Genomic DNA, 25,029 nt, shown 5'->3' on the forward strand with positions numbered 1-25,029 from the left:
TCAAAACTGCCCTGAAAAAAAAGTCTACAACTACGTCGTGTCCGCAGGAACCCTTCCTTTATGTATCTTAGCAATTAATTTCCAGCTGAACCGAGAACAATTGCTACTACGGCAGGAAAGGTCATGAATTGCTGAAGGCAAGTTTACTATTGGAAATAAACGTGAGGTGTACATGCACATGATATAGATACACTGTACTACAGCTAGTACACTACGAGAGTTTTCCTTAGAAAAAAGGGCGGGAATTCATGTGATATTTGCAAGGCACAGGATTACGAAAATGATTTGTGCAAGTATAAAACGCGACATACCGCTCTGAGAAAGTTAACATTTCATATTTTCATTTGTTGGTTATTACCGTTACATGATATCCATCTTTGTTTTTCATTCCATTTCTCCCTCACAGGTGAAACAAGTCAGTATGTACCAAATGTTTGACGCTTGTCGGGACAAACGAGTTCCTTTGCCGTTCTGCGTCTGTGACGTCACCAAGCGTGCCTAATTAATTAGCAGAATATGAAAATAAACCGAATTGCTACACGAAAATGATCATCGTAGAGAAGTCTGAGAGATATTCTATCAAGGAGAAAAACGGCTTGAGGAAGATTAATATCTATCTACATGCATATGGAGGAGAATCGCCAAGAGATGTTTCAAGAACATCGAAATAAAGGGTGTCTTCGGGACGATCATGTTGCTACGAGCCATAAGCCTGATGGCTAGTCGATCTTTGAGGGTTATGTGTCTTTAACCAGGAGTGTTGACAATCTCACATTCTATTTTCTCCATACATGTATATGCAAACGACGTGGATTGGGAAATACTTGATAGTTTCCTCGTGTCTTTGTGTGTGTGTGTGTGTGTGTGTGTGTGTGAGTGTGGAAGTGTAAGCAGTAGTTAGCATCAAGCAATTGCAGCATGTGACAATTAATGCTGAATGTAGACTCAGTATTGTTGATTAAAGTTCGCATATTGTTCATCATGATGACAAGTTAGAACGGTGCTTTGATCTCTGAAAAATCAGTTGTTTTGAAGGCAGGGGCGGATACAGGAAATCCATAAAGGGCAGGCGCGTTAACAAAATTAAATGGGGGCGCACCCCCCCCCCCCGTTTCTTTTTATTTCCTTTGTTTTAACAAAAAAAAAAAAAATAAAGAGGGGGCGCGTGCCCGGTGGGCCTAATCTGGATCCGCCACTGGAAGGCGTAATACTGTGTATGAAATAGTTTGCCTAAACTCAACAGGCTCAAGAGCCTTTTTATGTACCTCGTCAATTGTGTCAGTACGATATACAATAGAATTACGATATGAAGGGCCAGCTGTGGATATATGTACTTGAAACAATGTCATGTTCTTGTTTAAAAGAAAAAAAAGGCTTACACGATGACAGTTATCTACTTATTGTACTGTATTTAGTTTATTGATGTGCAAAACGCTTTTTTTTCTTTTTTTGGTCCATAGTTCACAGTACATTGTATTTTGATATGATCCGCTAAAGAGATCAATATGAGACCCGCAACACCAATCGTGGTACAAATCCAGGGGCGGATTCAGGAATTCCGTAAAGAGGGGGCGCGTTTACAAAATCAAAGGGGGGGGGGCGCATGCACCCCTCCCCCATTTTTTCTTTTTATTTCTTTTGTTTCAACAAAAAATAAAGGGGGGGGGGGCGTGCGCCGGTTGCGGTCCTCCCTGGATCCGCCCCTGCAAATCGTAGAATATTACTATAGCTACGTTTTGGTGACTGCAAGGACAATGACAATGACTTTGAATACACTGTATTTGATAGCAATGCACGTGTATGTGTATATGGGAAGTTCCCACCGTGAAATGCAAAAACGTTTTCTTCTACAGTGTACTAGTACAGGACTGTATTTAGTTTTCTCATCAAAGTCAACATTTGTCCATGACGATTGAGTCATGACCATCTCTCATAAAAAGTAACAAGCTTCTGGCCGTGTCCACGAATGTGCAATGTAGTGTATGACTAAAGAATAAGAAATATAAATGTATGACAATGCCATCTTTTTGACAAATAAATTTGTATTATGAAAAAGTGAATGTTTATGGAGTGATGAATGCATGCCGCCCGGGTCAAAATGTTAATGTGTCCGCTGCGCACACTACATCCAATACACTTGCTATCACTACATGTATTCCAACATGCACTCTATCTGCAAAGGTGTGATAAATGAGATGTCACTACTGCTACATGGAGAGAAAAAGGACACGACAGTCTATCCATACACCGATGGTCACCTCGCGAGACATAATTCTTGTTTTTCATCACACCCAGTCACATGTACCAAAAATCATTTGAGAAAAAGCCAAAGTGAGCCAAAGTGGGCTCCCTGTCAATTTGAAAGTTGATTTTCCAGTGCATATTGTTGTGGTATAAAAACCAAACATAGGAATGGTTTGAGCTAGAATTTGATAGGTAGATGTATAACTACGGCTGATTACTAGTACGTTGAGAATTATTTTGCATTTACATCGCATAATTTCCTGAGCCATGAGCAGACAAATTGTAAATATTGAAAAAAACTTTAACTGAGCCCTTTTAACTCCAAAAGAGAAATACGTGTTGCATTACATGTTATTCTAATTTGCCATATGATACAAGAACATATTCAATGTAGGCCATACAATCATCAAAGGGGAAATCAAAGCCGAGTATAATCTGCAACTAAATGACTGACAAAATGGCTATAACCGGTTTATGCACGGAATGTTTATTTTAAAAAACCAAAAAGAAAAAAAGAAGATTGCTCTCACACATAATCGTATTACTTTCACACCTACATCTGCGTCCATAACATGTCAACTAAACGATATCCAGATCAGTGTTCAGCAGGAATGAATGCTACACAGTACACTAACTGCAAGGTGAGAAGACCCTGACTCCATGCATTGATAATGCATTTGAAAGTGTAGAGGGCATACAAATAAGATTTGTTGAAATGTTGTGAAATTGGACAATTTGTTTAACAGATATAAATTTTGCAAGTTTTTGTGACTGCCATCACTATAACAATGCATGAAGTCACAATAGGACAATATATAGGAACTACATGTATAAAAAGACTTCCACAAAAGTTCGTTTCTATCAAAAGTGTACATTCCTTCCTTTTGCTAGTGATATGTGTTATTTAAAGGGCAAATTCGTTTCCCTTGAATTCTGAAAGATGTGAGTGAAGTGTTCTTACATTAAGCTAGAAAAATGAATACACACTGTGTATTTTGAATTCTATTCCCAATCGATCAATATTGTTTACAATAATAGTAGTTCCCATACAAACACGTGGAATGATCAAAGATAATTGGCAGCCAAACTGCAGCCATGGAAAATGAAATCATCAATTAATTGCTGTTTCATGGCGCTTTCACATAAATCAAAGTACTGATTTTGTAGTATGGAATATCAAAGACGGTATGATGCTAGGTTTGGAATGTTATTAAGGGCAAATCATCCCTATCATAATATTTCAGAACAAACAGTATAAAGTGCAATTGTGCTATGATGAACATGGTTATATTCCGGTTACAACAAAGTAAAAATTCAGGCCCTAACATTATCTGCTCTATATTTTTGTAATTGTTTATTTGTTCGGCTATAAGGAAATTTCAATACAAACAAACAAAAAAAAAACGGCTGGGCCCAAGGACTTTGCTATAATGGAAATCGACTGTTCTGTTAATTGCAGACATTTCCTCCACATATCCACACATTGCGAGCACTGTTTCCTTCACTATCAATTGCATTAAAATCACCATGACTGCCTCTTTAATACGCAAAGAAACAAACACATCCCCAACACCCCCCCCCCCAAAAAAAAAAAAGGATGCATGAAGTTCATGAAAAGAAAACCTCTAATTCAGAAGTAAAGCAACAGCTAGCTTCATATCAACATAAAAATGAAGATTTAATTTGTACATGTCACGCCTATGCCCAGGATATCAATCTCAAAGCAGAGTTTTCAGTTTTCGAGAATTCAATTTGAACCTGCAATTGAAAATAATCTTTATTGGCAAAAATAAAACAACAACCAAACTAATAGTTTACTTGGATCCCTATGCTTCTGGTGTGGTCAATATATTAGGGGCATAAATCCACTGAATTAAAAAAACAACAACAACAACAACAATGTATCACAATACAATGATGAGATGCGGGTGGGACAAGTGAACAGACGAACAGACAAATATGCCAAATACATAATGCTTTCAGAACCCTTTGGGTTGGGGCACAACGGAGGATCATATTTCAGTGAAACATTGGTATAAAGAGGTTGGATTTATTGGAAAACCCTCTTCAGTTAGGACTCAATATCTTTCTATGTTTTGTACCTGATATAGTGAGACACCTAATATACAGTACCAGTACAAAGTAATAGTTATGGTTTTTAGGTCCACATTCAAAGGAGGTTCTGCCCTATTACCTTCTCCAACTGATTAATACATGTATTTGTATGGTTACTTCAGTCAGACAACATTCTGTACTTTTCATATGTGCTGCTGAATATTCCACCAGCCACCTACAAAGAAAATAATATATTATGTAATCTTCCATAAACACGCTGAACAAATTTTGATGTTACCAAAAGATTATACAAGGAGCAGATAATTAATCAATGGATTGATTTTCCTCATTGTGCATGATTCATGAAGGAATTTTATCCAGTAGCAACATAATCATTCTTCATGATTGAACAAAAAAAAAATGAAAATGCAAACCTGGTACACTGTACTTGACCGGAGACACAGACATTTGACACTGCCACGGGGACAAATGTGACACTCCTTTCACAGTGATGTACACGTACAGTGTATATACATGACACACATTACATACATATAGGGAATCCAGGAATTCATGTACTATGAAGGTGAAAATCCCATGGCCTTATAGTAACAAAGCATAACTGACATCCTTTTTTCACGGTACTGCTGTATTGGTATTTTTACTCTGCCTATTGAGTTTCAACATGATAGAAAACCTATAACATCTGTCTTGGTGAACCTCATTATTAAAAAAATGATGGATAATGAGATTTTTCTTGTAATACTGAAATCCTGTTAAATACAGAAGGCAGATGATGGCAAAATTTGGCCAGCTACTTTGTACTCTTCTCTGAGGGAATGTTTCTGCGCCAAAGTAGCATATCAGTCACGTTGTTCTCCTTTTACAAAGTTGAAAGTTGTGCCCACGGAAACTCCTTTAAATCATCATGTGGACCGTGACAATCTCATTACATGGACATGCTAAATGCAAACTGAACAAGGCCAAACAACATGCTCTTGTGATGATGTGTATTCCATTCAGTATTCAGCCCTCATGCAAATTCTGTGATTCTTCCTCCAAAGTAAAGAAACAACAAGGATGTCTGAATGTGACGAAAACCCCTCTGCCAAATGCTTTTGCTGGGCTTCCTCATGCAATTTGAACTGTTCTTCATTACAAAGTACCCATAGAAGGGATTTAAAAAAAAAAATCACCATGAACAAGATTTGTGAAAAGCAAATAAGAAATCACGAATAATTTCTCACAAAGGGCATTATCAAGTGAGACCTTTCCATCTGGCCCCTGACATGTCTCTTTCAGCCAGGCTGTCCAAGTTCTTTAGCTGCCAAAAAATGTTGTCAAAATAATGAAAGTTCCTCTCGGGTCACAAACTGAAGTGCATGCTAACACTCTGTCCAGCATTGATGTGAACCACGTGGGTCTGCTGTCCAGAGCCCTTCCCCCAGCCCCCTGCCGTCACTGCATATGTTCCTGGCTGCACTTGTATGTGGACATCCTCTGCTTTTTGGAGCTGAAGGGAGAGTAAAGAAGGTAATATGTAAGATTGCTGTAGGGATGGTGTTAGGTAAAGACCTGGAACGATTAAAAGAAGATGTCAAAGCTTTCTTTGTCTATGTGATCAAAGGAGACAACACAGCACATTTACATCAATATTCAATATCTACACTTCCTAAAAAAACTATGTATATTACTGATGGGCATTACTAAATGAGGTTAGTGCTGCAAAAAAGTCTTGGAGAACCTGAAATCATAATGGCTTCTGCACCCTTCAGGGTGGAGGTATGATACTTAAAAATTCTTCATAGATTTAGTATATATTCATGATGGCACTGCCTGCCTGTACTATAAAACCAAACTACAGGATCATAAGGCCTCAAAAGCCATGTTGAAACTGTAAGGTCGCATGGTGCATAACACACATATTTTAAGTTTGATAAACAAGTTGTGACAATCTAAAAATTGATGTGAACTTGTCCTTCTTTTCTTGTCTTGAACAGTGGCTGTTTCTATTTTTATTGTGTAAATCTTGGAGTTCCAATAACTTTTAATTTACATCAAAATTACAGAGGGCCTATGCTTCAACAGGGATAGGTAATTCATCATTAAAATGCACACTTTTACCTAAGTTGTATGTCAGCTTTCCCAATTAAATTTGGTGTAACCTCAAATAAACCCATTAGTCCAAGGAACAATATTTCGGTGATTTGATGCTGATCTTTTTGTTTTACAACTTTTATCATTCGTTGCTAGTACTTCATTGGGATAAATCTGTTATTTGAGCCCATGTTTGGTCTTATATCATTTTTGTTTTCCCTTGAGGGAGGGGTTGGGTTTCTGAATCTATAGTTGAAAGTTGGCAATGAACTAAAAAAAAAATTAAAGTTACCATTTCTTATCAAATGACATCTTCCTATATACCGTTTTTGGACAAAGTTAAAAACTAATCAAGTCTTTCTTCCAAGTAGGATAAGCAGTAGAATTCAGAACTGACTATTTAATAACATGACAAATTCTGCAGCAAAAAACAAGTATTAAAGCCACAACATAGTTCTCATGATCATAATCGCTGAAATATTCATCTTCCACCATTTGGAATGTGCTTGCAATACATCAACAGAGTCTAGCAAGAAACTTACCTGGCTGATGTGATTTGCCAGGATGATAAGTTGTTTTGGAGTATTTTGAGATCAAAAGTGAAGAATGATTTAATCGTAGTCCACAAATTTTATTCCAGAATAGCCCTCCCCTTTCAGCATTGTGGGACAGTAGAACATTACGCGATGATCGATCGTACCTTTGCAATCGTATTTTCGAACAAGCAGCATGTGATTCACTCTAGCACGGAAGATCACTGTGGCCTGCTCTGTCAATTATCAATAATGAAAAATTATGTAGCAACCACGATCAGGCAAGTTCTGAGATTGTGGACTTCTGGCAAACCTCTTTGGTTAATATTTCATATTGAAATTGGGTTATTACAGCATTATTCCACACATTTCTTATGCATACGTGTACATTTTGGAGCGAAAATCAACAGTTCTGCAGGCATACAAGAACTATGTTCTGGCTTCAAGCAGTGCTTCCATTGAGCATATTCAGATGCAGAAACATGAGATGTAATAAGCCATTGCCTAGAATAGATGAACTCACTGGGTGTCTCTGTTTCACTGCAGTGTATGTTGGGACATGGAATCTACTGCAGTGTCTCCTGTCCAAAGAACTGTGAGCTGCTAATGGCCTGCTTGCGTAATATCTCTGTAATAAAAAAGAAAACAACACCCATAAAAAAAAGACATGATGCTTAACTGGAATTAAATGATACCAATCAGGTCTATATTCCTGTCACATTGCATTATAACAGAACAAAATCTGTGCTACTTTTGACAAGTTTCACACTGGAGCATGCTGTTAAGGTACGATTACTGTGATGAATGCACTGTCACTGTTTTCTGTGGAATAATACAAGGGAGGCCTATGTACAGGGGAATCAACATACATGCTCAATGAAGAAAGAGATAGTGTGAATACAACTTTGTAAAGGGCTTCTCTTAACTTACATGTACATTAACACAAGCTAAAGTCATGCTATTTAGAAATCTTTTGAATATGAACAAACTGTAATGATACACTGTAAGTGTACAGCTCTATGTTGTAGTATATACATTCAAAGGGAATTACAAATATACATGTGTATATGTTTCATAATCTATGTTTTTGTTCACATCACAAAACCAGTTGGGCAATGTGTGATACTTTGTATTAATGAAGACAAATGCATACTGTTGGGATCTACACCACACTCGGTGGAGTGTGCTTAATTTGGCTGTACATGTACTAGCACGTATGCTCTGTCGAAGAGCAAATTCAGATTACTAACTGTGATGATAGGACATACTTATCATTGAACTATGTATCTTGATTTGGAGTGCATTAATGCATTTGTTCAGTGCCATTCGTGGAGACAATAGATTTGCAATTCTGTTCATGTACACTCGAGTCTCATGTGTGTAAACTGACATATGCGAATAATTGTGAACTATGATAAAAGGAATAAGTTACAAAGTAATTGTGTTTATTTCAACTATTCCACAGTAGCTTGATCTCACACTGCGTGAAATTATACAAGTTCATACACGTACTTCATGCTTTTATATTACTGTACATGTATTGGAATAGTAAAATTCATTACTGTACAAATGCATACACTGTTGTAATTGTTGATGTTGATATTCATTGTGTTCACGTCTGATAAAAGGTGAACCACACCGACATGTATGACCCACAAACATCAGGAACACACCATAATCTGTGCATTATGTCACTGAAATGGGTGCTTGGACCATTTACTAAGATTATAATTATGAATTCACTTTGTAATCCTGTGCTTTCACACCATGGAGCCCTATGTACAAGGGAGCTAACAAACATGGCTGAATAAAAAAAAAGAGGCAAGTAGAATAGTTTCTTTACCATTTACCATTTTGTCTATTAAATTAACAACTCAGAGAAACTGGGGATATGTCCTCTCCCCTGGTGGTCCACTCTTATTCATCTTATCTGTTGGCTGATTCCTTACCTTGCACTGTCGACTACTGGTAGTCATGAACTGCAGCATGCTTGAAAATGCTTCATCTATGGTAGTGTATGCCAATGCATCCTGGGAATCAAGAGGAAACATAAAAAAGAAACAAGAAACATGGGGTCAGCCTAGATGGAAAGGAAACCCATATTTTCTGTATACGGATATAATCTATGCACATTGTACAGGCCTGGATAACAAAATGAAGGTCTGGCAGATTCTCTGTGGTGGGTGTGGCCAGGGGAGCTAAAGACAGTAGCCAAACATTGAGACAAATCAGCTGGAAGGGAAACTCCAATGAAATCACCAGGAAAATACACGGTCTAAATTTAAGCTACGCAACTGATCACTGCCACACAAGTGAAGTGGTGGAAAGTGCCTACCAGATGCTGTTATTTGAACCCTTTCCCAACATCCTCCCTCCTCCCCCCCCCCCCCCCCCCCCCCCCCAAAAAAAAGGAAAAGTAGAACTTACGCGGTGCATAATATATGTCCCCGCCGGAAGTACATGTACACATGTAGCATTTTGTAGCAAAATGTACAATACAGGTCAAAAATCAAGGTCAAAGGTCAAAGAAGTCAAAGGTCAAAATTCTGTGTAGAAGTTTTGAAGCCCTCACTGAGTGCCATCATATAAAGCAAACGGAATCGAAATCGGGTTAGAAATGGCGAAGGAGTAGCATTTTGTAGCCATTGTACAATATAGGTCAAAAATCAAGGTCAAAGGTCAAAGAAGTCAAAGGTCAAAATTCTGTGTAGAAGTTTTGAAGCCCTCACCTAGTGCCATCACATAAAGCAAAGGAATCAAAATCGGGTTAGAAATGGCGAAGGAGTAGCATTTTGTAGCAAAATGTACAATACAGGTAAAAAATCAAGGTCAAAGGTCAAAGAAGTCAAAGGTCAAAGTTCTGTGTAGAAGTTTTGAAGCCCTCACCAAGTGCCATCACATAAAGCAAACAGAATCGAAATCGGGTTAGAAATGGCGAAGGAGTAGCATTTTGTAGCAAAATGTACAATATAGGTCAAAAATCAAGGTGAAAGGTCAAAGAAGTCAAAGGTCAAAATTCTGTGTAGAAGTTTTGAAGCCCTCATCTAGTGCCATCACACAAAGCAAACAGAATTGAAATCGGGTTAGAAATGGCGAAGTAGCATTTTGTAGCCAATGTACAATATAGATCAAAAATCAAGGTCAAAGGTCAAAATTCTGTGTAGAAGTTTTGAAGCCCTCACCTAGTGCCATCACATAAAGCAAACGGAATCGAAATCGGGTTAGAAATGGCGAAGGAGTAGCATTTTGTAGCAAAATGTACAATATAGGTCAAAAAATCAAGGTCAAAGGTCAAAGAAGTCAAAGGTCGAAATTCTGTGTAGCAGTTTTGAAGCCCTCAACTAGTGCCATCACATAAAGCAAACGGAATCGAAATCGGGTTAGAAATGGCGAAGGAGTAGCATTTTGTAGCAAAATGTACAATATAGGTCAAAGGTCAAGGTCAAAGGTCACAACTGAAATTCTGTGTAAAAGTTTTGAAGCTCCCATGTAGTGCTATCATATAAAGCAAACAGAATCAAAATTGGCTCATAAATGACAGAGAAGTAGCAAATTGAAGATTTTGATCACACACGGACGCACAGACAGACAGACAGACAGACGGACACACGGACACACACACGTACGGAGCCCGTTTCATAGTCCCCTGCTCGAACTCGTTCGGCGGGGACAAAAAATAATGAACAATATGAGTAACTAAACTAGAAACACAACCTTATGAAACCAAAGGATACTCAAGATGGTCAAGAATTTAAATTGACTCCTGCTAGAAATTTAAATTACTTGATACTCTAGATGCCTTCCCTCTGTGCATGAAAGAGAAACATACTCATTAGTAAATACAACATATTGCCTGTTCCAGTGTTTCTGTGTCTTATGAATGGATGATAATCAAAAGTACTAAAAATCTACATTACCTGCATAGGTGGACTACTTTGAGTTGGTGGGTCAGGCCAAATCACTTCCCTCATTTTAGCCCTCTCCAGGACTTGCATGCCTTGTTGGCTGGCTCGACATAAGGTACAAGACATCCAACTTTCTGAGTGCTGCAAAGACACATACACATACAATGAATGAAAATCAAGAAAATCCAGGAACAATTCCCACTTTGAAGAGGAAAAAAAGATGACGTACATATACATAACAAAGTTCAGTACTCATATGCACATATTCTGTTGAATATGAGAGACAATAACAAGAACATACCTAATTGATCCATGCACGTTTGTTGACATTCACTTTCATTTTGTGCCATTATTGTGCAAACTGCAATATGATGTTATAAATGGCAGTCCATGTCAAAGTTTGCCTTAACATGGTATTTGGACTCAAAATGCAGTCTGTAATACATATCATATGTTTTTGAAATTCAACAGGCTACAAAATGGAAGTCGTTCATAATGTAACAATAGGTACAAGATGAACACAGGTAACAGGTACTAGGATTATGCTTTGAAAAATCAACTAAAATGATACCTTAACAACAAGAATATCCTGTGCTGTAGCATAAAATCAAATCTGTGCAAAATAATAATTATTCTGAAGTATGGGTTATTTCTTTAAAAAAAGTATACAAATATCATAGACTATGACAGAATTCCCCATTCATGAATATTAAGTAATGAAAAAGAGAAAGATAATAAGTTTGACTCACTGTCTGATGCATACTCCTCTACCTTGACGTCTCTGTAAAAGCACAAAACAAAAGTTTGCAGGAAATGAAATAGCACTCATCAGGGGGTCTTTATACAAGTACATTGTAGGAGTAATTGGCATTGTTGAAGTTAAAAGGAACAAATGTTATTATTATTATCATTATTATTATTATTATTATTATTACTGTACATTGTATACTCTTTATTCACTTCATACAAAGCTCATAAAAACATGCAGATACACAAGAACAAACATAATGTACTCAACAACAAAAAAAGCACACACATAAATTAAAATATACCTTCATGGAGATCTAAGAGACATCCACATAATTTCTTTTATTTACATTATTACAAATTATATAAACAGAGATCAGTATTTCAAATCTGCCATCCCCCAACCCTTCCTTACCCATGCCCACTCTGACTGTCATGGAAGTGGACAAGATATTTAGGCTAAATTACAGTTTACCAGCAGCTGATCATGAAGCTTCAATTAGTAGCATAATCCACTCTGAGTGCTGAAGAGAGTGTAATTACGGTAACAGTAAAAACTGGAGTACGTTTGTAGAGATCTAGAAATATGCTTGCTCTACTTCACTTGTGGGTTCAGATGTGTCCCCAAACCCAAAAGCTAGTACATGTAGCTATAAATAAAAGCTGCTAATATCTAGATATTAGTACCTAATAGCTGCTACTCTAGTTAGCTAGTGTTTGTGCGTATCTGAGTTTGCAAATATCAATGGCCTACACTGCTAACATTACATAATTTATGACTATACTATGATGAGTATGACTTCTCACCTACAATTGTAGCTTAGATTTAAATATAATCTAACCGATAATGAATAAAGACACACTCTCCTAGAAACTATGCTAAAATAATTTACCAATGGCTGGCATACAGGTGGTAAATTGTAATTTAGCCAATATCTGAAAATTCATTGCACAAGAGTCATGTATTAGTATTACCGTGTCCACAATTACAATTTACAAGTCTACGGACAGTCAGTGACCGTGTTGATGTTGGGCCAGGCACAGCAGGAAAAGTCACAAAGTTGTACAACAGTTGAATGACAAACTCAATTCCAACTCCTGACTGATTGTGCTAACCAAAAACCCAAATGCCACCCAAGTACCTCATCAACACTGGTTCAGAAGGGGCAGATCCTGCGCTACCCAACTACTTGAAGTAACAAACGACTGCAGTGCGGCTCTTGATGTCAAAGAAATAGCTGACTGCATTTATGTAGATTATCGCAAGGCTTGTGATAGTGTACCACATACAAGACTGCTCAATAAAATCTACGGATATGGAATCAGAGGGAAACTCTTGAACTGGATCAAAGCATTTCTTCTCGATCGTACTCAACGAGTAGTAGTAGAAGGAGCCAGCACACATGAAAGTATAGTAATTCCTAGAGTAATTATAGTGGAATTCCTCAGGGAAGTGTTATAGGCCCAATCCCATTTATTATCTTCATCAATGACCTACCTGAGATGATATCTACAAATTCCACGGTTAAACTATTTGCCGAAGACACCAAACTGTATGCCTCATGGCACGAAGAGACTGATAACAACAATCTACAGAAAGATCTGCATAAACTAGCAGTTATCTTTCAACCAAAAGAAATGTAAGGTAATGTGTTTTGGAAAGAGAAACCCTGGATTGAGTTATTATCTAAACCCTGACGATACATCAGAACTTTTGACAGGAACTCATGAAAATGATCTTGGAGTAATATTCGACAGCAGTCTGCATGGTGATTTCTCTAACCATGTCAACAGAGTATGTGCCAAGGCAAATTGACTGCTGGGATTAATCAGGAGATCCTTCTCTAACCTGGATGGAAGAGGCTTAGTACAACTTTACAAATCTATCATTTGACCATCCCTGGAATATTGCAGCAGTGTTTGGCTCCCATGCCTAAAAAAGGACATTGTCAAACTGGAGAATGTACAGCGAAGAGCAACAAAGCTGTTACCTCGCCCGAGAAACCTGAGCTACGCACAGAACGACTGAAGAAACTGGGTCTCCCAACATTGTCATTTAGGAGACGCACAGCAGGTATGATCCAGACGTTTAAGATCCTGAATGGCCTAGACGATTTGCATAGCTCAGATTTCTTCCAGCAATTTTATACATATTCCAGGACAAGAGGTCACATACTTAAGCTCAGAAAACTCCACGCAAACTCAAATGTAAGGCAAAGGAATTTCTCTCACCAAGTAGGGCCTACCAGTAGTTAACCTAGGCTATGGAACAGCCTACGACCACCTGAAGTCATCAATAGCAGTAGTATCAATACCTTCAAATCAAATCTTGAGAAGTCATGGAAACATAAATTCAACGGCATGCTATGACCCGGATACTAAATTCTATGATGCTCCTGCCCTACGCATGCGAACATTAAATTTTAGTGCGAATATTAAATTTTAGTGCAAATAACACTTGCAGCAAGTCTCAGGAGGATGCAGAGCCAGAGGGGCAAATAAGTCCAGTATACTTTATGCCTAACATCAAGGAAAATCAAGGTAAAAAAAAAAAATCCATATCTTCAGCCCCACCGTTCTAACGCGTTAGCAGAATTCCATGCAGAACACGCAATTCTATCGATGAAACCTGGCTAGCTAAACATGGGAATACACAGAAGATAGTATGTGGGACTTGACATAATTTTTTACTGGGAGCAATCAATCTTCGTTTAACAGAAAAGAGAGGTATGGCATCAAGGTACCAGCAGCACGCTCAATGATTAAACAAATGTAGCATCCTGATGAATAGATATAAATATTATGCATCTCACCGAGTCCAATGTTGTAGCCCTGTTTAGATGTCTGGCGAAAAGCGAGCGATGCCTTTTCCCTCTTGAACAAATCGGTACGGCTATGGGATTTCCACATGGAGCGCGCGGAAGCTGATAGCTGCAATCATTTGTTTTGACAACAACGCAGCTGCTGGAGCTGAGAGTCTAGCGAGTACACCGGCGAGATGAGCTGCGGGCATACAGCGATTCTTTCAAGTTCAAGTTTCAAGTTTATTCAAAGTTTCCACAATACAGAAATTACATAACAACAATAATATGTAACAAGGAATACATTGTTGAATGTATGCGATTAAAACAATTTGCAGAATATTTGAATATAAATTGACAATGCATGTAGATGCATATAGATGTAAAGTGGAGGGGTCTTAGAAAAGCAAGCTTGTATAATAAGACCCCTGAAATTAAGACATGTAATATAACAACTCACTAATATATATACAAACATATTAAAGCCATAGAATAATTCTAGTGGAATCCCTCAAGAAGCGCAGCAACCATACCCCAGAGACCAAAAAAATTGACACCAAATTTATTGCCCCCCCCCCCCCTCCCTCCCCCCCCCCCCCCCCCCCCCTCTTTTTACCCATGGAGCTACAAACGAACGCGTTTCTTTTGTACCTCCATGTTTTGCCCTTCATACAGTCCCGGCCTCTCAACCAAGTTCTCTAACCAATTTATTCAAGTTCCCTGAATTCTTGTACTCTTTCTAGCTCTTGCCAATTTTGTTTCTTGCCGTAGAATATGGTAACCCCCCCCCCCCCCCCCCATATCGAGGGGACTCGAATGATCCATGTAAGTTCATGGTGGCGCCACGGCGGCGGTGGTGGTGATGAAGATGATTTTATAAAATGTAGATGGAGATGATAATAATAAACGTGTGTGTGTGAAAGCGTGGGTGTGTGCGTGTGTGCGTGGGTGTGTGTTGTGTGTGTGTTGAACGATTTGAAACAAGAATTTGAAATAAAAAAAACTCAGGACAGCCTCATACAATATCAATTTCCTCATATATAATTTACAAGTGTACTATGTATAATGAATATTTTTCTTTTATCAACGTAGTGGCGACATCAGCTCCTACTGTCTTGGAAACTGTATAGATTCAGATAATGTACTATGAATTTGCTAAATTGTGAGTAGACACTTGAACAATCTGAAAGATTACTTTCGGTATTGAACCTATTTTGATCAGCTTTTTTAAGCTTTTACCCGGTACTTTTGTTTTCATAGACCATTTGAGGGTGTTGTTTTCTTTATGCCAATTTTTGAGGGGATCTGTGTTGTTGTTTTTTCATGAGGATATGTATTTCCAATGAGGTGGCCATTTTATGTGTTGTATTGCAAAAAAGAAAAAAAAAATTTTTAATGTCAAGTACAAAGCAGAAAAAGATAGAAAGCTGTATCAGCGTCTTGAATAAGGGTAACACATTGATCTTGAGAAAAGAAATAACACACACACACTAACACACAAATACACACACACACACACAACAGTAATTACTAGTTGTGAACCAATATTTCATTGGACTCTGAGCAGAAACCTTTTGCTGTTATTCATGTATATATATATATATATATATATAAATACATGTACATATATATATATATATATATACATGTATATATATATAAATATATATATATATATATATATATATATGCATAAACATATTGGATATAGTGTCCTGATCATGAATGCAGTATTCTAGATTTGATGCTTTTATGCGACAAGTTTACACAGTCTAGAATAGTTTACAAATAATGAATTTTTATGAGTGCAAGGGATAGAATATTTCATGAGGTGAAAGATGAAATGATCCATTCATATGAGGCACAGCCGAGTTGAATGCATCAATAATTACATCTTTCACCAAATGAAATATTCTGTCCCTTGCATGAATTAAAAACATTCATTGTTTGTTTAATATAACACACAAAAAAAAAATAGATCCTTGCCATTTGATGTTTCATGAATTTAGAAACAAGAGAGTATTGAGTGCTGAGTGATATACGCTAGTGCACTGTCCGTCAATATGCTTGATTGCATGCACACTTCAAACACAAGCGTTTTATGTACGTAGTGTGCCAGGCCCTTGGCATGTGTGCAAATGGAGCAAATAGCAAGAATCCAAGATTGCACGGTAAATGGAACCACAATTGCATGAATGATGACATTATGGTAAAATGGGACAAATGATCAATATCAAACAACCAATCAAATGACAAGGATCTATTTAGGTGTTATACAATGCATGACAGATCATGTACCATCACTGTCATAACCATATTTGGCATCTGATATATACCATACATATCAAGTCACATTGCATACTCAGCAGAAACTTCAGAAACAGAAACATCACAACTCATACAATACATGATACATGTATAATCACCAAATCATTGTCAGATACAAAGCTACCTTATCATCACTGACTCTGTGATCACCAACAGTCCATACATAAAACAAATATTTTGACTCGTGTGATAGTCGTCAACAAGTGTTATACATGTACAATGTATTTTAGCTCCTCTTTTCTTTGTTCTGGATTACATTATGAACATAAATCACATATGTAGGGAACCAAAATCAATGGAGTGTGCGCCCTTTGGCTCTAACTGACAGGAAAATGCCTTTATATCCTCTACTTTATATCCTCTACTCTATATTTAGTAAATCTACACTACAAGGAGAATGTCCTTGGCAGGGAAATGAATTGGATACATTCATAAATGTTGTCTTAGCCAAATGGAAAATTTGGCAGGCTCACACTGGACAGGACATGCCAACTACACAGAGATGTCACCACTGACATGATTACTGTAAGCTTTATCCAAGATCTGATACCTGTACATGTACATCATGCTACACTTACAAATCCCATGAGTAAAACACATTGCATCATATCATGCAGAACCTGACAGGTTTACTTCACATGTATCCCCAGATAAATTGATGTTTCACATCTAAAATGTACTTTGTGTGTGTGGAAAGTTGGGTGAGTTTATGTGAGACTTCTAAAATAGAGACCTCCTTAGAAGATTAACATTATAAAGTAGTCATCACATGGCAACATTTGAAGACACTTTCTTATATTACTTTATAAGCTGTTACTTTCATGAATTTCACTAATCACAGTTGGATTTCAAATTTAACACACGAAAATGTCACCATGCACTAGGTTAATACATGTAGTACATCTATGATAGCGTCGGTGTCAATTCGCGAAAACAACATCTTGCCAAAATATCTGTTCGAGAAAATAACAGCCTATACAGTACTTTATATCTTATTCATCACAGTATAAGTATTTTCATCTGCTCCATTCAATCACAGGCTGTTATGCAAGTTATGATTTGGTTTTTGAAAGTGCATTGCATTCACACAAGAGCCATTAGAATTTCGAGACAATCATCTACCAATATACTATGGATGCAACCTGGAGATGAGCATACAAACTTTTATAATGCAGAATTTGACCCTTGTCTGTACACATAGATATATCACAGATTGCACTTTACTGATGGGTTCTATCACAAAATTCTGTTTTGTGCCAGCTGTGTACACTGTATGTTCCCTCAATCCTTCTGAAGTTGGGCATGGACCCTGCATTACAAATTCTCAGAACGGCAGACTCTTACAGAGATGTTAGCTGAAAACACATGCTCCTCAGAATAGCTGACAAATCTTGCACCAGACTTGGCAGAAGTCCATGCCTCGTTTACATCAGTCAAACACAAACACAGTCCACAGCTGTACTGCATGCTAAGTGATACACATATTCACGTTTATTTAATAAATAATGCAGAACTCAGCTCTCAGTGCAGGAGATCCAAGATGCTCAATAACATCACCTAAAGTGGTTTAGGTTTCTATTATGTCATCCATCCAGTGCAAGAGGCATTTACAGTGACTTCTTGCTACCCTTTCTTCTCTTTCTGTCCAAATTTCTTTTATCATCAACTCAATATTGATGCCTGCAATTATAAGACATTACTGCATTATTTACAACTACAAATGTACAAAATGCTGTTTAACACTAAGCTGGTGCTAAGGTTTCGCTGCCCTTTGTTTTGATTTCACTAGTTCTCTCAGATTTCCTTCACTCTCCTTCAGCATTCGCTCTAGGTAGGTCTTGTTATTCTGTGCATGCAAAAGAAAGCAAAATATGACTCATTATTGCTATGTACACTGCATATGCCCAACTCATTCAACTTATGCCTACAGAGCTCTGTATCTCTAGAAGATACTTTAAGGTACTGTATATCATTGGGAGCAGTGATTTTAAAAATGTTCGAGGTATCACATTTGGTTGATATGTATAGGTCAGTTGTATCACAAAACATTCTACCAAATAAAAATTTTGCAATAAAGCCTAAAAAATTAGGAGATATCACTATTTTTCTCACTAAACCATAACTGTAAACTGTAGATGGTTTAGTCTACGAAACAATTTTATAATAACTATTGTTCACAGTTTGTATATTTAACAATTCTTAACATTGATTATATTGATAAACTTTTTACACTGGTTGTTTCTATTCGTAACTCACATTTTAGAACTATTTTGAAGCACTAAAGTTCTAGTACCAACCTCAATCCAAGGGTATAATTAAATCTGACAACAGTTTTTTTTTTGTAGTTACAAGCTACATAAAGGATATCAAACTTTTAAGCAATATCAAAAATACATGTGTAATTCAGTCAAATTTGACCAAATCACATTATTAGCAGGCTTCAGGATATTTTGCGACCATATCATGGTAATGGGTCAGTTGTATTCATATAAATGAGATAAAATTGTGCTGTGCAGAAAATCCAAATTTTCACACCTGTGCAAAGAAATTGTTTCTAGGCCTGAAAACATGACCTGAAAAGAGCAGACCTTACACCATAATTTACTCATTGATACTTGCCTGGACTTTCTGGATTTGGTCATCTGCATCCTTAACCTTCCCAGACAGGACTGACTGGATATCAGACATGTCTTGCAGGAGAAACCTGATGGCAAGGACAATTAAAATTTTTGTCTGATTATCTTTGCTATCTCAGCAGCCATATTCATAAGAATCAGCAGGATTCTGTTAGGAACAGAGCAATATTTGTAATATCAATTTACAGGCACTGAAATATTCATACATGTGAGAAGCAATTTATACGTCAATTCAGATATTTTTCATACAATCAGGGCCTCACTCCCAACAACAACAACAACACCAACAAAAATCTCACAATTGCCTGAATGGCCATAAAACCCAACTTTAATTCTTCTTGAAAGGCAAGTATCTACAGTGCACTCCTGTTAAAACGAAATGCTCGGGACCGGCAGTTTCCTTTCGTTATAACGAAATTTTGTTATAACCGAACAAGTACAATATAATTATAACGAAAACAAGGAAACCACGTATATCATATTCTGTTTGCTGAATACTCATCATACACCGGAAAGCTATGTGAAATGTGACGGGATAACTGTATCACAATAATAAACGCAAATTCCCCTCAGAAACTGTGCGTGACACAAAGAGCGAACACACAGTGGTGTGAAGCGTTCACACATGCAGAGACGCTATTTATGCTTGTTCCGCTAGGTATTTTCGAAAGCAATTCGCATTTCGTTGTAACGGAGCACATTTCTTTTGTTTTTCTTTGTCTGTGGTGCTCGGAAAAGACTTCGTTATAACGGAAATTTCGCTATAACCGTGTTCGTTATAAGCAAATTTTTTACCATAGACTTTAATGGTGATAATTTTGGGACCAGAAGATTTACGTGTTCGTTATAACGGGAGTGCACTGTACTTGAATATAACTACCAAATAATGTGTTTAAAATGCTTTGAGCGAGCATGTATGCTTGGTTTGTATTCACATCCTACACTCAGTAGGCGTTTTCACATCAGCCCGATGTTTCGAAATAGCGCGCTATTTTCTGACTTGGGAAATTTTCCCGATAGCGAAATAGCGCGCTATTTGATAATGTGAACACAAATTAGCGCGCTAATTGTATTGCTCTGATTGAGAAAATTTCTCGACTCCAACTTGGGAAATTTCTGAGATAGCGGGAAAGTAGCACGCTATTTGATAATGTGAAAACGACTCGAGAAATTAGTGCGATGAATCCATTATGCCTAGCGTGTGTGACCCGATCGATCGAGGCAAACTGCACACAAATCATGAGGAATTTTTGAGAGGGCACACACGTTACTGATGCTGTTTGCACATACTCAGCTGTCGAATTAGCTATTTTAAAATTTTTAACTATTCGGGCTACCTCCTCTTCGGGCTGATGTGAATAAGAAATGAAATAGCGCTCTAATTCGCAATCGCGAAAAATTTCTCGAGCTTGGATTTTTATCGGGCTGATGTGAAAACGCCTAGTGTAACACTTTAACAGCCTAATTGCAAACATTGCTTCTCCTGTAACATGAAATTTTCATATCTTTACATTTTCCATGCTGTTGCAGTGCAATTTGCACTTTCACAGTCATGCCATTTCATTCCTCATTAGCTTTTAGTTTGCCAATATATGGCAGAGTCTCAACATGACATCACACTTACATTCTCCCTACACCTTCATAGACTCTGGTCTCCTCAGGTAGGGCAGCCAGTTCTGAAGCCGTCAGCTTGCAGTGTTGCTGCTTCCTCTTCAGCTGCTCAACCTGCATGTCTGCAATTTTCAGCTGCTGGGTTGTCTCTATCATTCGGATTTGCTGCTCTTGGAAAGCCTGCACAAATTTAAACGAGATCTAATAATACCTTTTTTTTGGGGGGGGGGGGGGGGGGTGGGGAGTAAATTCATTCAAAACAGGGCATTGACCATTGTTATCTCCTGATACTGCACCGATCTCCCACAGGCATAGCATAGACAACGGTAAATTTTATGCTACAGCAAACTGAAGACAACATAAATCCCTGACGATATTATACAGCAAGACTGATCTTTAAGTCAAGCCTGCTGCTAGCCTGACCAGACCGCTGTGCGAAGCACAGCGGTCTGACATGTGTTAGTGTTTAAACGTTGTAAACGATCGTCACTATTGACGGCAAAATCACACAAAATGCCTTTAATTTTGTTTGATTTTAAGAGTAAGATAATTTTTACCACTCACCTACAGCGTATTTTCCTGATGGCCGAGTTGAATTCGGCGTTTTGTTGGTATCCAGACCTTACTGTTGAATTTTTCAGAGTAGATTGTGCGGTGGCATCTTTTCCTTCGAGAGCTTCACAAAATCAACAAACTACCACGCATGCGGAACCAGAAGTGGTTGCGTTTTACATACGCCCGTGCCCCCGTGCCCCCGTGCGTTTTATGTGTTACGTACGTAAAGCTACAGCACTCGTATCCGCGCGTGCTGCACCGGCAATGATTTGACGTTTTTATGGGTCATCCTGACTAGCTCATCACTTCCGCCCCAACTAGCTACGTTGTAGTATAGGAGAGTGAATGCCATTCAAATAACACGCAGATGAGGAGTGAAGCAATACGGACGTTTACAGACCTGACTTTAGCCACGGATCATGGTAGTATGCAAGGGGGGGTCGGGAGGGTCGTACGACCCCCCCCCCCCAAATTTTCAAAAGGTCCACTTTTTGTGACAGACATTTATGTTTTTCGAGGGCTTCTTACCCTGTATACAACAGGGGAAAAAAGTGACCAGGTGGTGTTCTAGCAAATTGTCAAAAACGTCGTAAATTTCGTAACTTAGTTTTAATCTGCCATAACTTATTTCTTAGGCTTAAGCCGCGCTGCCATGTTTGATTTTCCTGTCTCCCATCAGCAACTCATCGAACTAGTTGCCTAGACTACACACTTACAGCCGGCCTTATTACTTGCGCCTTACCCTATGACAACCGCGGCCGTTTGAATTATGGCCTAACCTATATTGTCCTGTTAAAGGAGAATGTTATAATTCATACTCATGTTTTCAACTCCTGTCCTTTTGGATTGAGATTGAAGTGCATATTCTACTTTCTTACTACGTTTGGAGGCAAAGTTAGGCAGGATTGACTAGCTCTGGGAGTATCGTCAACTCTGGAATACTTGTATTAAATGGTCCACAAAACTTTTTTATATACTCTAGGATTTAATAGGAAGGTGTAGCTAGTCAGCAACTTTTTTTTAAATGCAGTTTTCAACTTACCGATTGACAAACTTGTAAGTGACCAACTCGGGTTTTATCACCAGTTTTAACATAAATGAGTTTTTCTAAGTATGCCGAAAAAGTCACTTTTGTATGCACCAAATGGCCCCATTTTAAGATATAAAATTCAAAACTCCCCACCGTGGGAGGGGGGACACCCCCCTCCCACACCCTCCCCCGCTTGGTCGCTCCGCTCCCTCGCAAAGGTAAAGGTTCAAAAATTGTGATTACGACCCCCAAGAAAAAATCCTGGCTACACCCCTGGACCAACTCAGGTTTTATCACCAGTTTAACATAAATGGGTTCTTTTCTAAGTATGCCGAAAAAGTCACTTTTGTATGCACCAAATGGCCCCATTTTAAGATATAAAATTCAAAAACTCCCTATCGTGGGAGGGGGGACACCCCCCTCCCACACCCTCTCCCCCCCCCCCCCCCTCGGTCGGTCCGCTCCCTCGCAAAAGGTCCAAAAATTGTGATTACGACCCCCCCAGAAAAAATCCTGGATACACCCCTGCGGATTTCGGTGAGTTTTTGACGTAATTAAACAAAAAATCGCATACCGATTATTGAATGATTATCATAGATTACGGGGATTCCTTATATTTTAGTTTTCCACGATTAATAAAGATATTCATGAAGGAAACGCACACCCACCACTGAAAAATAACAACGTCTGCGAAGGAATAGACTTGCAGCCGCTGTCGTGAGCCGCTGTTGCTTCACGACAGTGGCTGCGTGTAGTTAGCCTGCTTTAGTGCTAGAACTCTAGATCTACATGAAACTTGGTAATGATAGGTCTGCCTGCTTGACTGGAATAAAATTGTAAAAAGAGTGTGATTTAACCTTCGAGCATGAAGGCTGCACATTCACGGAAAAAGAGTAACGTGTTAAAGTTAAAGATAAATTCGAATCAAAGTTCTAAAAAGATCAAGACGACCGACAGAAACTGGTGGTGAAGTATGAGTCTATGACGGGGAGAATTTCTGTTGGCGTGGCAGTAGTAATAAATGCACTTTCGTACCCCCAAGATATTTCATTATGTCTAACGTTGGAAGAATCTCGTAACTATACACAGCCCAGTCGCAGTCGCTGTATAAATACAGCGTCTGGTCGGGCTAAAGAATCTCGTAGACGATAATGTAGCTACGAGAAAGTACGGTAATTTACAATTACTGTAACAAGTTACATCGGTCATCGCAGCGGGGCTATCGGCGATGCGCGACGGGATGGTATTGCCTTTCTTGGGTGTTGCCATGCATGCTTCGTACCCACGGCACGCATCATGTCATTCACTAGATCTAGTTCAGATGAGAGTTAATATTAATTACTCCAGTTCGGATATGTTGTATGCTCAACATCTCCGAGAACAAGGATGAAGAAATGGAAACAGAAATATAAGTAACAAATCTGTGTTCATCGCAAGTGACAACAGGACGACTTTGAATCTTTACCTTTTTCAACTCGAGGTCTACTGCCAGCGCCATGTTAGCAGAATTTGTGTTGCGCAGAGTACGCCGTAGATGGCGGCAAATGTAGGCGGGGCTCTGGCGCAACGCTCTGGCGCGGCGATGCATGCACTGGACATTTTAGGGAGTATACGAGGACCTAGCTAGTAAATTTATTTGTACTTCTTTCTTTTCTTTCTTTTCTTTCCTTCCTTTCTTCCTTTCTTTCTTTCTTCCTTTCTTTCTTTCTTTCTCTCTAATATTTTTCAGATGTGACTGTTTATAGAGGAAGTTTAATAGTAATTGATTTGTAGGCTAAGTAATCATTTCGCCTCGTCCACTTGCCGTGTGTATCAAAGTGCATCCCTTTGTCCGGGCCCTTCGTCAACTTTACCCTTTAAACCAGATGACCAGTTTCTCATTGATCAGGTCTTTTCTGATTAAAAAAGAGTTGCTAGCACTTTCATTTTTGTATCATCTCAGCAGCTTCTTTATAGAATTTAAAACTGTCCTGTGACATGTGTTTGGTGGATATGTTCAACACATCTTGATACTGAGTTTTGTTGTTGTTGTTGTTTTACCACTGCCTGCCTAAACTGTATACAGTATCAATGTCTTTTAATCTTTTCCGTGTAACTTAACCAGTTGGTTTAATGCCTGATCCTTATAAATTGTTTCATATTTGTTTGTTTGGGGTCCTACTAATTGACGCAAACTAATGCAAACTAATGCAAACTCATTGTAAACTCAAGCGAACTACTAATTAATGCAAACTAACGCAAAATACTAATTAATGCACACTAATACAAACCGTCAGCGGTGAAAATTAGGGTGAATTACAGCACCTGGGGCCTGTTTCTCTTCCTGGGCCACTTAGTCGTCTCGAAACAGATATTGATCAAGTAAATCCATTCTATCGAAGAATGACTAACGTCACGTTTACTTCAGTACTTGCTACTTCAAGCATCTCACCTCAACAGTCAGCAAAAACTCGGAAAACCATTTTATAGAAATATCATCGAATTCAT

The 25,029-nt window shown here is 38.3% G+C and overlaps 2 protein-coding genes and 1 pseudogene across 2 annotated transcripts; 1 reads left to right on the plus strand and 2 right to left on the minus strand.

The window, feature by feature from the left end:
- LOC139715979 (uncharacterized) overlaps positions 1-502 on the plus strand; it is a 47,073-nt pseudogene extending 46,571 nt beyond the window's left edge.
- Positions 503-5,412: 4,910 nt separating this feature from the next.
- Positions 5,413-14,475, minus strand: LOC139715989 (A-kinase-interacting protein 1-like). The gene is made up of 6 exons (XM_071627543.1): positions 14,395-14,475; positions 11,584-11,615; positions 10,847-10,975; positions 8,879-8,959; positions 7,453-7,557; positions 5,413-5,812 (listed from the first exon to the last, which is right to left on the minus strand). Exons 2-6 carry the CDS (start codon positions 11,593-11,595, stop codon positions 5,666-5,668), a joined length of 474 nt encoding a protein of 157 aa, XP_071483644.1. The 5' UTR covers positions 11,596-11,615; positions 14,395-14,475; the 3' UTR covers positions 5,413-5,665.
- A 2,433-nt stretch (positions 14,476-16,908) lies between these two features.
- Positions 16,909-24,050, minus strand: LOC139715991 (prefoldin subunit 1-like). The gene is made up of 4 exons (XM_071627544.1): positions 24,008-24,050; positions 20,971-21,137; positions 19,330-19,414; positions 16,909-18,556 (listed from the first exon to the last, which is right to left on the minus strand). Exons 1-4 carry the CDS (start codon positions 24,038-24,040, stop codon positions 18,464-18,466), a joined length of 378 nt encoding a protein of 125 aa, XP_071483645.1. The 5' UTR covers positions 24,041-24,050; the 3' UTR covers positions 16,909-18,463.
- Between the last annotated feature and the right edge of the window lie 979 nt (positions 24,051-25,029).

The sequence above is a fragment of the Diadema antillarum genome, unplaced genomic scaffold, assembly GCF_040938485.1.
Source record: "Diadema antillarum isolate AM-2024a unplaced genomic scaffold, OU_Dant_1.0 scf00000059, whole genome shotgun sequence".
In the NCBI taxonomy this organism is placed as follows: Eukaryota; Metazoa; Echinodermata; class Echinoidea; order Diadematoida; family Diadematidae; genus Diadema; species Diadema antillarum.

Excerpts from the sequence above, each read along its gene's own strand:
- LOC139715989 (XM_071627543.1), bottom strand. Across the intron at positions 8,960-10,846 it reads AAAGTAGTCCACCTATGCAG|GATGCATTGGCATACACTAC; the intron begins GTAATGTAGATT and ends CTTGATTCCCAG. Across the intron at positions 7,558-8,878 it reads CCAGTAGTCGACAGTGCAAG|AGATATTACGCAAGCAGGCC; the intron begins GTAAGGAATCAG and ends TTTTTATTACAG.
- LOC139715991 (XM_071627544.1), bottom strand. The coding sequence starts at position 24,040 with ATGGCGCTGGCAGTAGACCTCGAGTTGAAAAAG. Across the intron at positions 21,138-24,007 it reads TAGACCTCGAGTTGAAAAAG|GCTTTCCAAGAGCAGCAAAT; the intron begins GTAAAGATTCAA and ends AAATTTGTGCAG. Across the intron at positions 19,415-20,970 it reads TATGAAGGTGTAGGGAGAAT|GTTTCTCCTGCAAGACATGT; the intron begins GTAAGTGTGATG and ends CCTTGCCATCAG.